Source organism: Eptesicus fuscus, chromosome 4 (assembly GCF_027574615.1).
Source record: "Eptesicus fuscus isolate TK198812 chromosome 4, DD_ASM_mEF_20220401, whole genome shotgun sequence".
Taxonomy (NCBI): domain Eukaryota; kingdom Metazoa; phylum Chordata; class Mammalia; order Chiroptera; family Vespertilionidae; genus Eptesicus; species Eptesicus fuscus.
Genome location: NC_072476.1, coordinates 528,605 through 546,884, shown reverse-complemented (window position 1 = coordinate 546,884; position 18,280 = coordinate 528,605). Strand labels below are relative to the sequence as shown.

The 18,280-nt window shown below is 42.3% G+C and overlaps 1 protein-coding gene across 1 annotated transcript; it reads left to right on the top strand.

Annotated features, from left to right (window-relative positions):
- Positions 1-3,889: 3,889 nt before the first annotated feature.
- LOC103302980 (RNA-binding protein FXR1-like) lies at positions 3,890-5,605 on the top strand. Its single transcript, XM_054714177.1, is given in 2 exon segments — positions 3,890-4,942; positions 4,945-5,605. Coding segments are annotated over 2 exon segments (1,626 nt in total). The 3' UTR covers positions 5,518-5,605.
- Positions 5,606-18,280: the final 12,675 nt, after the last annotated feature.

Here is an 18,280-nt window from a genome sequence, read left to right as displayed (position 1 = left end):
AGGACAGTACTGATGGGGACTGTGGTACTAGGGGCCTTGGTAACTGTAAGAACATTTTTTGCTAGCCAGTGAGAAAGTCCAGGGCTAAGTAAGGCTAGATGTGCTAGGGGACGGGAGACCAGGAACAGAACAGGAAGTAGGATGAGTCCATGATTTGACTCATGCACATAAAACCAGTGGGGAATGAAGTATGGTATCAACCATACTTAGGTAAAAACTGCTGTTTAAATTTTAACCCTGCTATTCTGGCTTCTGCATGCAATTACTTGCTTAAGGTAATTTTCCTGTGCCTGTGGATCAGAACCACAGGAGATTGATTCCCATTGACTCAGTAGCTCCAGGAGTTGAAACTACAGGTAACCTTTAGAGACAACCTGCTTTTGCAAGATAGGGCCACATTCCAATGTCCAGCAGGAGGTGGCTGGGAGCGGCCCTGTGGGCTGTTCCCAGCCTTTAGAATTTAGACTTTAGAACAAAGGAAAATTTTTGTGGTTTGGACCTTTAAAAGGACTGCCTACACCTGGGACAGTGTGGTCGTGTGGACTCCACCTGCGTGTGGTGCCCTCGCGGCTGTCCTGGCCAGTTCAATAAATCCTTGCCTGCTTTTTTAATCAATCAGCAGCCTCCGGTGGTCTTATTTTGACTCCAGGGTTCAACCTCACAACAGTTTTCTCTTTTGTTTCTTTTTTCCCTTTTTAAATTTATCTTTTTTATCTATCTGCTTTATTGATTTGTAATTATTCTAGTCTTTGTTGTTTCATTCATATATCTAATTTTCCTTTTCCTTGTTACTACTCAATTTTTTTCTCTTTTATTTCTTTTCTTTTTCTGCTGCTTTCTCATCTTTTTATTTTTCTTATTTTAGGTCTATTAGCTTTATCCTCTATCTTCCTTTGCAAAATTTTCTTGTATTTTCATTCCTTTTCCCCTTTCTTTATTTTAACATGTTAAGTGCCCAGCCGGTTTTGTCTTCCGGACGGAAAGTATAGTGTCAGTCACTGGTGACTGACTGGGCGCTTAACATGTTAAACCATTTCCTTCTCTTATTCCCCCAATTCTTTATTCTTATTTTCTTTATTTAAGCTCTGCATCTACATTTCTGTCCCCCCTCTTTCTGTTGTTTTTCATTTGTGCTTTTATTGTTAGTTTACTGTGTTTTGTTTTCTTCTTGTATTTTTTCTTATTTCTCTCATTCTTACCCCCTTTTCTCTTTATTAATTTTCTCTTCTCTGGTGGTTGTTTCTGTTGGTGCTGTAGGAGTCTTACGTATGTTTTTGTTTTGTTTCTTCTATTTCGTGTTTTGTTGTGTTGTATTTTGTTCTGTTCACTCAGCGTCTCCACAACTCACACAACGTGGTTGTGGGTGAGCCACATTGTCAGCCAGCCTGAGAGGAGACTCCATCCATGAATGGGACAATAATATTCAAGACACAACTACAACAAGAAAACCCACAAAACTCAAGTAAGGGGCTTCCCTAGAGTTCTAGGAGTTCTAGGAAACTGCACCACTGGGTCCTATAAAACACCTACTACATAAGGCCACTCTACAAAATCTGGGAGGCATAGCGGTTTTATGTAATATATAGAAGCAAAAACAAAGGGATAGAAAAATGGGGAGACAAAGAAACAACCTTCAAATGAAAAAAATGGGAGGAATCAACAGAAAAAGATCTAAATGAATTGGAAGTAAACAATTTGTCAAAGAATTCAGAGTAATGATAATAAGGGGGTGCAAACAATTCAGTGAGAACTACGAGCAAGTTAATGAGAGTTATAAGCGTGTCAACGAGAGCTACACTAACTTGAAAGGATAGCTTGAAACAATAAATAAGAATCAATTGGAAATGAGGAATTACATAGCTGAAATAAACACCCTGGAAGGGTTCAGCAGTAGACTAGAAGAAGCTGAGGACCAAATCAGTGACTTAGAAGACAAGGTAGACAAAAACACCCATTCAGAGCAGCAAATGGAAAAAATTAAAAAGCAGGAGGGGAATGTAAGTGTGTTTTGGGACAACATGAAACATAAAATTTGCATTATAGGGATGCCAGAGAGAGCAGAATCTCAGAAAGAAATAGAGAACCTGTTTGAAGAAATAATAACAGAAATTTCCCCTAATCTGGTGAAGAAAAAAGTCACTCAAGTTTAGGAAACACAGAGTCCTAATCAAGATGAACACCAAAAGACCCATGCCTAGGCACATATTAATTAAAATGGCAAAAATTAAAGACAAAGAATGTTAAAAGCTATAAGAGAGAGACAAAAAGTTGCCTACAAAAGAGCTCCCATTAGACTGACTTCTCAATAGAAACATTTCAGGCCAGAAGAGTGTGGCATAAAGTATACTAAGTAATGAAAACCAAGACACTGAACCCAAGACTACTCTATCTAGCAAGACTATCATTCAAAATTGAAGGTGAAATAAAGAGTTTCACAGACAACAAAAATGGCTAAAAGAATTTATTAAGAATTTTTTACCACCAAATCAGCACTGCAAGAAATGTTAAAGGGACTGTTGTAAGAAGAACAAATAGAGGAAAAATAGAACACAGACATAAAGAACAATAATAACAATAAATAAGTACCTATCAATAATAACCTTACATGTAAATGGCTTAAATGCTCCAATAAAAAGACATAGGGTAGCCGGATGGATAAGAAAACATGACCCATATTAATGCTGTCTATAAGAGACCCACTTCAGAACAAAAGGATCTCACAGGCAGAAAGGGAAGGGATGGAAATAAATTTTCCAGGCAAATGGAAATTTTTAAAAAGCTGGAATAGCAATACTCATAACTAACTAAATAGATTTCAAAGTGAATGCCATAATAAGAGACAAGGAAGGCAACCTCATAACACTAAAGGGATCAATACAACAAAAGGATATAACTTTAAGAGACATATGAACCAAATACAGGAGCATCCAAATATATGAAAAAAAACTTCTGGAGAATTTTAAGGGAGAGATTGACAATAATCTATATATATAAAAGCCTAAGCCAGTGGTTCTCAATCTTCCTAATGCCGCAACCCTTTAATACAATTCCTCATATTGTGGTGACCCTCAACCATAAAATTATTTTCGTTGCTACTTCATAACTGTAATTTTGCTACTGTTATGAATCATTTTGTAAATATCTGTGTTTTCCAATGGTCTTAGGCGACCCCTGTGAAAGGGTCACGACCCACAGGTTGAGAACAGCTGGCCTAAGTGACCATTATGACCAGACTACCGGATAACTCGACGATCGGCCAGTAGCTATGATGCGCATTGACCATCAGGAGGCAGATGCTCAAAATCAGGAGCTGCCCTCTGGTCATCAGTACACTCCCACAGCCAACCTCCAGCCACCAGTCAACCTCCCATGGCCCCTCCCCGAGCCGGCCCCAATTGGGACTGGGTGAGATGGCCCCGATCAGCCAGGAGGAAGCCCACCCATGCACAAATTCGTGCACCAGGCCTCTAGTATAATCATAATATGGGACTTTAACACCACACTGACATCACTGGATAGGTCTTCTAGACAAAAAATCAACAAAGAAACATGGGACATTTTCAAAGATAGACCGCATATTAGGACACAAACTATGTCTCTATAAGTTCAATAAGATTGAAACTATATCAAGCATCTTCTCAGATCACAATGGCATGAAATCAGAAATCAACTACAATAAATCACTAAAAAATATTCAAACACATGGTAACTAAATAACATGCAAATAAACAATGAATGGGTTAAATGAGATCAAAGAATAAATAGCATCCAAAAACAAATGAAAATGAACACACAACATCTCAAAATCGATGCGACAGAGTGAACGCAGTCCAGAGAGGAAAGTTATAGCATTACAGGCCTACATCAAAAAACAAGAAAAGGTTCCAACATGGCGGAGCTGACCATGGAGGTTCACAGCTCCAACAGGGCTTTCTACAAGGGATTTATCAAAGATGTTCATGAAGACTCCCTCACAGTTGTTTTTGAGAATAATTGGCAACCAGAACGTCAAGTTCCATTTAATGAAGTTAGATTACCACCACCACCTGGTATAAAAAAAGAAATTAGTGAAGGAGATGAAGTAGAGGTATATTCAAGAGCAAATGACCAAGAACCTTGTGGATGGTGGTTGGCTAAAGTTCGAATGATGAAAGGAGAATGTTATGTCATTGAATATGCTGCTTGTGATGCCACTTACAATGAAATAGTCACATTTGAATGACTTCGGCCTGTCAATCAAAATAAAACTGTCAAAAAAAATACCTTCTTTAAATGCACAGTGGATGTTCCCAAAGATTTGAGAGAGGCGTGTGCTAATGAAAACACACATAAAGATTTTAAGAAAGCAGTAGGAGCATGCAGGATTTTTTACCATCCAGAAACCACACAGCTAATGATACTGTCTGCCAGTGAAGCAACTGTGAAGAGAGTAAATATTTTAAGTGACATGCATTTGCGAAGTATTTGTACGAAGTTGATGCTTATGTCCAGAAACGAAGAAGCCACTAAGCATTTAGAATGCACAAAACAACTTGCAGCAGCAGCTTTTCATGAGGAATTTGTTGTGAGAGAAGATTTGATGGGCCTGGCAATAGGAACACATGGTAGTAACGTACAGCAAGCTAGGAAGGTTCCTGGAGTTACAGCTATTGAACTAGATGAAGATACTGGAACATTTAGGATCTATGGAGAGAGTGCTGATGCTGTAAAAAAGGCTAGAGTTTTCTCGGAATTTGTGGAGGATTTTATTCAGGTTCCTAGGAATCTTGTTGGAAAAGTAATTGGGAAAAATGGCAAAGTTATTCAAGAAATAGTGGAAAAATCTGGTGTGGTTAGGGTGAGAATTGAAGGAGACAATGAAAATAAACTACAGAGAGAAGATGGGATGGTTCCATTTGTATTTGTTGGCACTAAAGAAAGCATCAGAAATGTGCATATGATACTCTTTTAGAGTATCATATTGCTTATCTAAAGGAAGTAGAACAACTAAGAATGGAACGCCTACAGATTGATGAACAGCTACGACAGATTGGCTCTAGGCCTTATAGTGGAAGAGGCAGAGGTTGTTGGGGCCCTAATTACACCTCCAGTTATGGTACAAACTCTGAGCTGTCTAACCCCTCTGAAACAGAATCTGAGCGTGAAGACGAGCTGAGTGATTTATCATTGGCAGGAGAAGATGATCGAGAGAGCCGACATCAACGTGACAGTAGGAGACGCCCAGGAGGAAGAGGCCGGAGTGTCTCAGGGGGTCGAGGTCGTGGTGGACCACGTGGTGGCAAATCCTCCATCAGTTCTGTGCTCAAAGATCCAGACAGCCATCCATACAGCTTACTTGATAATACAGAATCAGATCAGACTGCAGACACTGATGCCAGCGAATCTCATCAGAGTACTAACCGTTGTAGGCGGTCTCATAGACGAAGGACTGATGAAGATGCTGTTCTGATGGATAGAATGACTGAATCTGATACAGCTTCAGTTAATGAAAATGGGCTAGGCAAAAGATGTGATTGAAGAGCATGGTCCTTCAGAAAAGGCAATATATGGCCCAACTAGTGCTTCTGGCGATGAAATTTCTAAGGTACAGCGTACTCCAGGAGAAGAAAAGATTTAATGCCGTATTTTCCGGCTTATAAGGTGACTTTTTAACCCAGGAAAATCTTCTCAAAAGTCGGGGGTCGTCTTATACGCCGGGTGTCATCTTATAGGGCGGGTATATCCCAAACTCTATATTTTAACTGGAAAAGTTGAGGGTCATCTTATACGCTGGAAAATACGGTACCTTAAAAGAAGAAAACACTCAAGAAGCAGCAGTCCTGAATGGTGTTTCATAAACTGAAGAAGTTCCTAGTTTACAGTTCTTTTACATTACGTTTTACAATAGTGCTTGTACAGCTTGCCAAAGATAGAATATGGATCACCAGTCTTTACATCGCACTTTCAGTTCCTCCATTTGGAATTCAGAAAGGGGAAGGATCCTGAAGAAATCATATGTTAAACATATTTTGACACCTACTATGTTTTAAAATATATCATCAGATGTGCCTTGAGAATAGTATATGTAACATTTAAAAAAAACAAGAAAAATTTTTAACAAGTTATCTAACTCTACAACTTAAAGAATTAGAAAGAGAACAACAGAAAAGCCAAAAGTAAGTAGAAGGAAGGAAATAATAAAGGTCAGAGCAGAAATAAATGATGTAGAGACTAAAAATCAATACAAAAGATCAACAAAACCAAGAACTGGTTGTCTGAAAAGATAAACAAGATTGAAGAACCTCTAGCCAGACTCATCAAAAACAAAGAGAACCCATATAAACAAAATCAGAAACAAAAAAGTTGAAGTAACTGACCCATGGAAGTACAAAGCATTGTAAAAAACATACTATGAAAGACTGTATTCCAAGAAATTGGACAACCTGAACGAAATGGACACATTCCTAGAAAAATACAATCTTCCAAAACTCAATCAGGAAGAATCAGAAAACCCGAATAGCCCAATAACTACTGATGAAATTGAAGCAGTAATTTAAAAAAATTTCCAGCAAACAAAAGTTTTGTTACCAAACATTCAAAGAATTAACACCTATTTTCCTCACACTATTTCAAAAAGTTGAAGAGAAAAGAATACTTCCAAGCTCTTTCTATGAGGCCAGGATTACCCTAATTCTCAAATAAGTTAAAGACACTACAAAGAAAGAAAATAATAGAGCAATACCCCTGATGAACATAGATGCTAAAATCCTCAAAAAAATATATTAGGAAATCATATCCAGCAATACATTAAAAAGATCATACACCATAACCAAGGGAGATTTATTCTGGAGATATAAGGATAGTATAATATCAAATCAATAAACAGATTGCAAGACAAAAATCACATGATCATATCAATTAATGCACAAAAGGTTTTCAACAAAATCCAGCACCCTTTTTTAATAAAAACCTTAGCAAAGTGGGAATAGAAGCATCATACCTCAACATAATAAAGGCCATATATACATCCAACATCATACTTCATGGGAAAAAACTAAAACCATTTCTCCTAAGAACAACAAGACAGGGATGTCTGCTTTCATCACTATTATTCAATATAGTACTTAAAATCCTAGCCTTGGCAATTGGATAAGAAGAAAAAATAAAAGACATCCAAATAGGAAAGGAGGAAGTAAAACTGTCATTATTTACAAATGATATGATATTTTATGTATAGTAGAAAACCCTAAAGAATCCATCAGAAAACTTCTAGATTTAATAAATGAATTTGGCAACATGTCAAGATACAAAATTAACACCCAGAAATTGATGGCATTCTTATATACCAATATTGAACTTTCAGAAAGGAAAATTAAATAAAAAAACAGTCCCATTTACCATTGTAACAAAAATATTGAGATATTTAGCAATAAATTTAACCAAGAAAATAAAAGACCTATACTTGGAAAACTATGGGAAGCTGAAAAAAGACATAGAGGACGATATAAACAAGTGGAAGAAAATACCATGTTCATGAATTGGTAGAGTCAACATAATAAAAATGTCCACATGACCCTAAGCAATATAATTCAATGCAATCCCTGGTAAAATACCAAAGGCATATTTCACAGATCTAGAACAAACTCTCAAAAATATATATGGAACCAAAATGATTCCAAATAATCACAGCAATCTTGAGAAAGAACAAATTGGAGGGATCACCATACCAGATATCAAGTTATAATACAAACCCACCATAATCAAAACAGCCTGGTATTGACACAAGCATGGGCATATAGATCAATGAAACAGAACAGAGACCCAAGCCATTATGCTCAATTAATAGTTGACAAAGGAGGCAAGAGCATGGAGTAAGGACAGTGTCTTCAATAAATGGTGTTGGGAAAACTGGCCAGGTACAAGCAAATAAATGAAACTAGAACACCAACTTATACCACAGACAAGAATAAACTCAAAATGTATTAAAGACTTAAATGTAACTCATGAAACTATAAAAAATATTAGAAGAAATCATAGGCAGCAAAATATCAGACATCTCTCATAACAATATGTTTATGGATACATCTCCTAGGGCAAAAGAAACTAAGGAGAAAATAAACAAATGAGACTACATCAAAATAAAAAACTTCCTGCCCAGCAAAAGGAACCATCAACAATGAAAAGGGAGCCCACTGTAAGAGAACATATATGGCAATTGTTGGAAGCTACCCATTGTCTTCACTATCAAAGAAGTGTAAACAAGGAGCCCAGAATGCTGGTGAACCTTGAGCCCTGGCAAGGGCCAGAGCTATGCACCAATTGTTTAGTCAAGACAATGGGGGCTCAAGCCATTTCCTAACCAAATAGTCTCAGAGTAAATATTTACTAATATTTACTGAGCTTTAAGATAGTCTGCCTGTTACCTGACTAAGGTCAATATGTGTATCCAAAATTGAGTAAAAGGTTGGCAAGGCCTGGGCACCAGGGAAGTCCTTCCTCTTGTGTTGGACTCTCTGCTTGGCCCCCCAATTTCCAAATTATTATTTCTTGTCTCGTCTCTGTCATTTGTGCATGGCCCTTCTCCAGATCCCGAACCCTAAGCCACGTGGGACATGGTTCACACAGGCAATGATATATCCAATAAGGGGTTAATTTCCAAAATATATAGGGAACTAATATAACAACAAAAGGAAGACAAACAATCCAATTAAAAAATGGACAAAGGACCTATATAGACACATCTCCAAAATGGACATAGAGATGGCCAAGAGACATATGAAAAAAATGCTCAGTCACTAATCTTCCGAGAGATACAAATTAAAATAACAATGAAGTATCACCTCACACCTGTCAGAATGGCTACCACTAACAAATCACAAATGACAAGCACTGGAGAGTATGTTTAGAAAAGGGAACCCTAGTACACTGCTAATGGGAATGCAGACTGGTGCAGCCACTGTGGAAAAGTGTGGAGTTTTCTCAAAACATTAAAAATGGAACTCCCATTTGACTCGGTGCTTCACTTATAGGAATAGATCCTAAGAAACCCGAAACACCAGTCAGAAAGGATATAGGCACCCCTATGTTCATAGCAGCACAATCTACAATAGCTAAGATCTGGAAACAGCCTAGGTGCCCATCAGCAGATGAGTGAATAAAAAAGCTGTGCTACATTTATACAGTGGAATACTAAGCAGCTATAAAAAAAAAAAAAAAAAGAAAGAAAGAATTCTTACCAGTTGCAACAGCATGAATGGACCTGGAGAATATTATGCTAAACTAAATAAACCAGTCAGAGAAAAACAAGTATCACATGATCTCACTCATATGTGGAATCTAATGAACAAAATAAACTGATGAATAAAATAGAAACATAGATGCAGGGAACAAACTGACGAATTTCAGAGGGAAGGCGAGGGTGGGGGGGGGGGGTGAGTGGGAGAGGAGTGATTAACCAGGGAACTTACATGCAAATATGCATAGCCCATGGACACAGATATTAGAATGGTGAAGGCCTGAGAGGGACAAATATTGGGTGGAGGGAGGTCAATGGGGAAAAACACAAACAAACAAAGTGGAATACTTTCAACAATAAAGATATATTTTAAGATAATAATAAATTTAAAAAATAAGACCTTTATTCGGTTGAGCTATGTTCCCTGTATTCCTACAGAAAGTTTTTTTCATAATTGGCTGCTGGGTTTTATCAAATGCATTTTCTGCATCTATTATTATGATCATATAGTTTGTGTCCTTCATTTTGTTTATGTGGTGAATCATGTTTATTGATTTGTGGATATTGTACCAACCTGTATCCCCAGAATAAATCCCACCATATCATCATCTATGATCATTTTAATGTATTGCTGGATTTGGTTTGCTAATATTTTGTTAAGAATTTTAGCATATATGTTCATCAGGGATATTGGCCTGTAATATTTTTCTTTGTAGTGTCTTTATCTGGTTTTGAAATTAGGATATTGCTGGGCTCATTAAAATGAGCTTAGGAGTCTTTGATCCTCTTAAATTTTTTGGAGTAGTTTGACAAGGATACATGTTAGCTCTTCTCTGAATAATTTGGTAAAATTCACCTGTGATGCCATCCAGTCCAGAACTTTTGTTTGTTGGTAGTTTTGTGATTACTGGTTCAATTTCATTAATTGTAATCTGTTTATTCAGTTTCTCTGATTATTCCTGATTTGGTTTTCCAAGATTGTATTTGCTAGGAATGTATCTATTTCATCCGGATTGTTCAATTTGTTGGCATATAATTGTTCATAAAGTGGTCCTTGCTTTTCAACACTTTGGATATTTAATGCCACTCCCTTTTGGCCTAAAATGTTTCTGTTGAGAAATCAGCTGACAGTCTCATGAGAGCTCCCTTGTGGGTAACTGTCTTTTCCTTGCAGCTCTTAGCTTCCTCTTTTTGTCTTTATCCTTTGCCATTTTAATTATGTTGTGTCTTGTGGGCCTCTTTGGGTCCATCCTGCTTTAAACTCTCTGCACTCCCTGGACTTGTGTGTCTTCTCCTTCACCATGTAGGGAAGTTTTCAGTCAGTATTTTTTAAACTAGGTTCTTGATACCTTGCTGTCTCTCTTCTCCTTCTGGTACCCTAAGATGAAGACGTTGTTATGCTTCATGTTGTCCCACAGGTCCCTTAAACTCTCTTCATTTTGTAATACTCTTTTTTCTCTGATTGGGTGGTTTTTTTCTACTTTGTCTTTTTTTTTTTTTTAATAAATCTTTATTGTCCAGATTATTACAATTGTTTCTCCTTTTTCCCCCCATATCTCCCCACCCCCCAGTTCCCACCCACCCCCTCTGCCCTTACCTCCCCGCCATTGTCCTTATCCATAGGTGTATGATTTTTGTCCAGTCTCTTCCTGCACCCCCCACACAGACACCCCTTCTCCCCTGAGAATTATCAATCCACTCCCATTCTATGCCTCTGATTCTATTATGTTCACCAGTTTATTCTGTTCCTCAGATTTTTAATTCTCTTGACTTTTAGATTCACTTGTTGATAGATATGTATTTGTTGTTCATAATTTTTATCTTTACCTTTTTCTTCTTTTTCCTCTTTTTAAAGAATACCTTTCAGCATTTCATATAATACTGGTTTGGTGGTGATGAACTCCTTTAGCTTTTTCTTATCTGTAAAGCTCTTTATCTGCCCTTCAATTCTGAATAACTTTGCTGGGTAGAGTAGTCTTGGTTACAGGTTCTTGCTATTCATCACTTTGAATATTTCTTGCCATTACCATCTGGCCTGCATAGTTTCTGTTGAGAAATCAGCTGACAGTCGTATGGGTTCTCCCTTGTAGGTAACTAACTGTTTTTCTCTTGCTGCTTGTAAGATTCTCTCTTTGTCTTTTGCCCTTGGCATTTTAATTATGATGTGTCTTGGTGTGGTCCTCTTTGGATTCCTCTTGTTTGGGGTTCTGTGCGCTTCCTGAACTTGTAAGTCTATTTCTTTCACAAGGTGGGGGAAGTTTTCTGTCATTATTTCTTCAAATAGGTTTTCAGTATCTTGCTTTCTCTCTTCTTCTGGCACCCCAAAAATTCGGATATTGGTACGCTTAAAGCCATCCCAGAGGCTCCTTACGCTATCCTCACACTTTTGGATTCTTCTTTCTTTCCGCCTCTCTGGTTGGGTGTTTTTTTCTTCCTCATATTCCAGATCTTTGGTTTGACTCTTCGGGTATGGTGGTCTACAGTTGAGTGTCTGTATATTCTTTATTTCAGACAGTGTATGCATAATTTCGGACTGGTCCTTTTCCATTTTTTTGGTATTATCATTAAGGTCCTTGAAGGTCTCTTCAAGTTTCTCAGCGGTTTTTAGAAGATTCTTGAGTAACCTTATAAATGTGGTTCTGAACACTGTGTCGTCCATTAGTTTGCTTTCCTCCATCTCTCCTACTCAGGACATACTTTGGTGTCTCCGCATTTTTGGCTGCCTCCCTGTGTTGATGGAGTGGCTTTGTGTGGTCGGTGACCTATAGGGGCCAGTAGCTCAGCTTCCCCAATCACTCTAGGTGGTCACTCTTGGTACACCCCTTTGTGGGCTGAGTGGAAAGTCTTGGTGTAGTTAAAAGCCTTGATTGCTGTTGGTACACTGGGAGGAATTGACCTCCAGGCCAATTGGCTGTGAGGACTTGCTGTGTCTATAACGGAAGAATTGCTGTGCTGGAGACACAGTAGGGCTTTGGTGCTCACTGAGTCTGCCTCTTGAATGTGTCCCTTATGAGAGTGGTTGAAATCTGGTGTCATCCACACCGACCACTAGATACCCTAGTGTCTGGATCTCCAATGGGGTGCAGGTCTGAGGCCTCCCAGCAGGAGCTACAGCAAGAGCTACAGTTTTCTCCTCTTTGCTTGGGTGGTTTTGGAGCAGTCTGACTGGAGCTGCAGTTAATTTGGTTGAGCTGCCACAGAACAGGCCATTTATATGCAAAAGCTGCTGTGTGGAGCCTGGGCGGGTTTGTAGAATGTGTGGGGCGGGGTCTCAGGGCCGGGCGGGGTCTCAGGGCATCACTAGGCTAGGGCATGGCCAACGGCCATGGCTGCCTTCAGCCATCTCTGCCTTTCCGCGTTTCCAAGTCCCCGTGTCCCGCGCTCCAGCGCAGCAAACCCTGATTGCTGGGCGCACCTCTGCAGAAAAGTCACTCTCACTCTCCGACCGATGGCCGAGAGTCCGGCTTCTCCCCGTAGGCGTCTGGGTCCCCCACGTGTCCCCAGAAACTGGAGTTCAGAGTGATCGGGAGTTTGTCTCCCTTCGGTTTGAAGAAAAGCCGCGCGCCCAGTCGCCTGCCGCCAGCCCGCTTCGCGCGCGCCTCTGTACCTCAGCTCTCCAGCGTTTACGCTCCCTTCTCTTCTTAGTTGTAAATCTACCACTCAGCCAGCTTTCCCGTGGTTCTGGGTGGTAGACGTTTTGTTTTTTAGTTGTATTTTTGAAATTGTTGTGCGAGGCGGCAGTTTAGTTGTTTAACTTTGCCGCCATCTTGGTTCCTCTCTCTACTTTGTCTTTTAAATCACTGACTTGGTCCTCTGCTTCATTCAATCTATTGTTTATTCCTTCCAGTGTATTCTTTTTAAAAAATATTGTTTTATTGGTTTCAGAGAGGATAGGAGAGAGAAATATATAAACATCAATGATGAGAGAGAATCATTGATTGGCTGCCTCCTGCATGCCCCCCACAACCCAGACATGTGCCCTGACCAGGAATCGAACTGTGACCTTCTGGTTCAGAGGTCAATGCTCAACCACTGAGTCATGCTGGTCAGGCCTTCCGTATTCTTTATTTCAGATATGCCATTCCTCATTTCTAACTGGTTGTTTTTCATGGTTCTATGTTTTTGTTTTTGTTTTTTTCATGCTTTTGAACATCCTTATAATCATTACTTTGAACTCTATATCTGATAAATTGCTTACCTCCATTTCATTTAGCTATTCTTCTGGAGAATTTTGTTCTTTTATTTGGGGACTGTTTCTTTGTCTCTCCATTTTTGCTGCATCTTTGTGTTTGTTCCTATGTATTTGGTAGATCTGCTATGATTCCCAGACTTGGTAGAGTGGTTGTATGTAGTAATGGGACCCAGTGGTGTGGTCTCCTTGATCACTCGACTTGGTGCTCTAGGAATGTCCCCTGTGTGGCTTATGTGGGTCCTCTTGTTGTAGTTGAGTCTTGATTGCTATTGGCCCCTTTCTGCATGGGATCAACCCTCACAGTGACTGACAGTGAGGCTCACACCCAGCACAATGTGTGAGCTGCTGTGCACAGAGCAGAATTCACCCAACAGGACTTGGTGTCTGCCAAGATCGCCCTTTGGATTTTCTCCTGTGAAGCTTATTGGACCCTGCTCTGTAGTTGTCTGAAGGTGGCCACTAGGTGTATTGATTCTGGGCCTCCTGGGATGGATTCTGGTGCAGGCCAGTGTCAGATGCTGCTTGTGACTGGCCCTGGCAACCTGTTTGGAGCTATCAGCAATCCAATGTTTGTGGCTGCCTATGCTGGGCCTGAGTGCATGTGGAAAGGAACAAGCTATGCACTAAGCTGGGTAGCCTGGCCTAAGCTTGAGACCCCACAGCACCCAGACTGGGAGCAGGTCAGCAAATGTCCCAAAGATCCCAGAGATCAGCCTCCACTGCCAGCTGCCTGTTAGGCTCAGTTCCTAAAGCAGACCCTGGCAGTACATGCTCTGCAGAGTGGGGCAAGAGGTATTCCAGAGTGTGGGACTGTTGCTCTTCCCCAGACTGATGCCCCAAGAGGGGAGTACTCCACACAAGAAAGATGGTATCTGCATTATGAAGCAACTAGAGGCCTGGTGCATGGACAGAGCTCTCACCGCACACCAGTAAACACCTCCGGTGGCTGGACTCCGCCTGCAGACACTATCCCAACCCTCCCTTACCCAGCCCCAGACTTCCTCGGGCAACGTCCGCCTCCTCTCCGACTTCCTGTGGTCTAAGCATCTCTGCCTGCTTCTCCTGGCCCATCACTGGGCCCAGGAGCCCGCTAGGATAATTGAGCGTACCGGTCAGCTATGGCCGCCCATGGCTTTGGTTAGATGGCACGGGAGTCGTGGCCCGCGGAGAGCCTGCCCTGCCCGGACCGCTGCAGAAACCCACTGAGTGGACAGCGTGTCTCTGTGAGAACCTGCTTATGATGCGGTGAATCCCACGCACAGCAGATCCCGTAGATGGAGAGGGACGGCGACCTTTGCCCCTGGACCCAGAGGACCTAAACAAAGTCCAGCAAGCTTAAGTGCTTTTCAGCCATGGACGTCACCTGTTCCTTAGTGCCAGCGAAGAAGCCTGGGAAGACGGTATCAGGCCGAGTCTGGATCCCTGCTCATGGGTCCACGGGCTCACTACAGACCCGGCCAGTGGGCCCTGTCCCGATGAGGCCAAGAGCTAGGACACTGCCTGCCTGTAAGTGCTCCACTCCAGGAAGGGCAGTGACACGTGCGGGAAGGGTGTGGAAAGGGGCGCCTGTATCCGGGGCGCAGGACCAGAAGTGGGGAAGGCCTACCTCGCAGGAGGTGGCCCTTAGAGGAGAATAGAAAGTTAGGAGAAGCCACAGGAGACAAGTGACACTCCGGAGAGGCGGAGCCACAGCGGACAGAGAGGTCCCAGGGTGCTCCACGCTCCCTCCCCAGCCTGCCCGCCCTCCGGTTCAGAGCAACTCAGTCCTAAACCTGTGTCCTCCCTCCTCACCCTCCTGTCTGTCCAATCCCCTCTGTCAACTACATCCCTGTCTCTTTGTCTCTCTTTTTCTGTTCCACTCAGTTTCTCTCCCCACTCTCTCTCCCCCTCTCTCTTCCCCTCCCCTCCCTCTCTCTCCTCCTCTCTCTCCCCCCTCTCTCTTCCCCTCCCCCTCCCTCTCTCTCCTCCTCTCTCCCCCTCTCTCTCACCCTCTCTCTCTCCCCCTCCCCCTCCCTCTCTCTCCTCCTCTCTCTCTCCCCCTTCCTCTCTCTCTCCCTCTCTTTCCCTCTCTCTCTCTCCCTCTCCCCCCTTTCTCCCCCTCCCTCTATGCACTCTCTCTCCTAACTTCTGGGGTACAGCCCACTCCATCGCTAGTTCCACCCTAGCCCAAGCCACTGTCACTTCTCATGTGTCCAACTCAATATCCTCATCACTTGTCTTCCCGCCTCCATTCTTGCCTCCCCCATCAATCCTCCACCTCCCACAAAGCAAATGTGTTCAACTGAACATCGACTTGTGGTGCTTCCCTGCTTAAACCAGGGGTCAAGTCACAACTCGCCACAGCCTGTGGGAGCCTCCCTTCTCTCCTGCTGCCTCCAGCTCCACGTGCTCGCCCACTCTCTGCCTGGCCGGCTGGTTCTTCGTAGAATCCTTTCCCTCCCAACCCAGGACCCCAGGACCTTTGCACTTGCTCTTTTCTCTCCCTGGGATGCTGCCCTCACCCCCAGTCGCACATACATTCACCTCATTAACCTTTATCATTCTCTATTTCTTCTCTTCAGTTCAAACATCACTTCCTCAGAAAAGCCTCCCCTGGTTGCCAGACCACATCAGCACTCACTGTGCATGGCTGCTGCTCTCCTGGTTGCAGTGCCCTGGGCTAAAGCCTTGGGCTGGTCAGAGGGGAGCGTGCTTCGGAACTCACAGGAGCCTACGCCCAGAGTGGTTGGCATCCCGGTGACGGTGGGACCACAACCGAGGCAGCAGGTCCCTGGCAGAGTGCTGTAGAGTCCCAGGTGTTCTCTGAGGGCACTCTGGGTGGAGGTGAGGCTGGGCTCCCAGTCACAGCAGCTCTTCCCTTCAAAAAGGCGAGGCCTCTGAGGAAAAGCCAGCCGCTCCGGGACTGTTTGCAACGGTAGCAGAAGCTGCCTAGTTAGGGGAGCCAGGTTAGCCTGCCCCCGAAGGTCCTGCAGGATCTAACTGTGCCTCACTCACACACACACACTCCACACAACCACACACTCCTCTTTTGCTCCCTCACTCACTCACACTCTCCCTCACTACCGCCTTCTTCTTGCCTCTGTAGTTGGGTCTAGAGTGTTATTGACCCATTCGTGGATGGAGTTTCCTCTCCAGGTATCTGGTTATGTGGCTTGCTCTCTAGCGCATTGCCCAAACAAGATAAAATTAACCTCGGCAAGACACGACATAAAGGGAAAAAACATGAATGTACTCACAACACCGATAACCCCACTATAACTGACCACCTGAGAAAAGAGAATTAGGGGAGAGAAAAGAGAGCACAAATGATATCGAAGAGAGAAAAAAATGGTTGAGAGAAAAGGAAAAAAAAAAGAAAAAAGTATATATATATATATATATATATATATATATATATATATATATATATATGGAGAAATACCAGAGAACAAACAAACCAAAATATACAAACACCAAATACCCAGTAAAGAGGGTGGGGGCAGAATCTTATATACAGAAAGTAAGGTTAAGAATTGAATGAATATGGGGAGGATCTCAGTTCAGAATAGAGAAAGTAGAAAGAGGATGAGTGGAAAAGAAGAAAGAGAAAGAGAAGAAAATAATAATAATAATTTTTTTTAAAAAATTGATTAAAAAATTAGTATAAAAAATAAAATAAATTGGAATGATGGGAAAATAATGAGAAAAGAAATAGAAAAGAAAGAAAGAAATGAGAGGAAAAAGGAGAAAATGGCGGCAGAATAGAGACGTGTTCCGAGCCTTGTCCCGGAACAGAAAGAAAGAACAGCTGAGGTTCACACGGGTAGTGTTTGTTAGCAAGCTAAGGGACAGCTAAACTCCAGGAGAAGGTGGGGGAGTGCTAAGCAGGGCTCCCCTGACCGGGCAGCACCCAAACCGGCTGGGTCCCCTCCTGGAGCTGTGGGCTCGGAGTGGGAAACCTCGCCATTTTGCAAGGGAAAGAGGATTTTATCGGAGGCCTGAAAACCCACAGCTGCGGTGACCACTGAACAGCTGCGAGCCCCTGAACACCGGTTCCCAATCAGCGCAAACACACAGATTCAAAGGAGCTCTTCACTCCACCACGGAAAGGTCAGGTTTCACTGGGGATAAGGTGAGGTTTCTCATCCCGGTGGCAGGAGAGAGAAACGCTAGAGCTGCGGGAGCTGGAGGACCAGGGAAGTCTGTGCCTAGAAAAATCCCTGGCTGTTGGGGCTGCTGTGATCCGTGAATGTGGAAGGGAGTCCTCAGAGCTGCTAACAGAAGGGATCTCTAAAAAGCAACCCATTTTGATCTGACACGGAGGGTCAGACTAAGAATTTCAAGGGAGTGCAGGCTGCTCAGTCTTGCGCACAGACCCACTGCCCGCACACTTGGGCTTTTTCCGATTCTGATTACTAAGCCCAACACATAGGAAAACCCAGGTGGGGATACCCTGAGAGACTGCAGGGGAAAGTGGTTTTTCTGGAACCTGGGGATCAGAACTGGGAGTGACCATCGGAGAGCCAGCTCTGAGGCGCACACCTCCACAAACCGGTATTGAGTGCCACAGGGAAAAAAGCCTAGAGAAGCCCGGAAGTCAATCTAGAAACACTGCCACCCAGGGGCTGAATCACAAATTATCTCTGGTGTAAGCAAAAATAAATACGAGAAATTAAGACACCTCCCGTTAAAAATCAGGACTGGCTTACAACACTGAGGAGCAGTGGAACGCACAGAACTGCAATACTGTCCGGACTGGGAAACAGGCGTGCCAAACAGAACAATAGAGGAAGTGAATGACCATCACTACTGCATATTTTATTTCTCTTATTTTTTATTTTAATTTTTTTATTTTTTTTTTATTTTAATTTTTTGCATCTTTTAATTAAGAAACT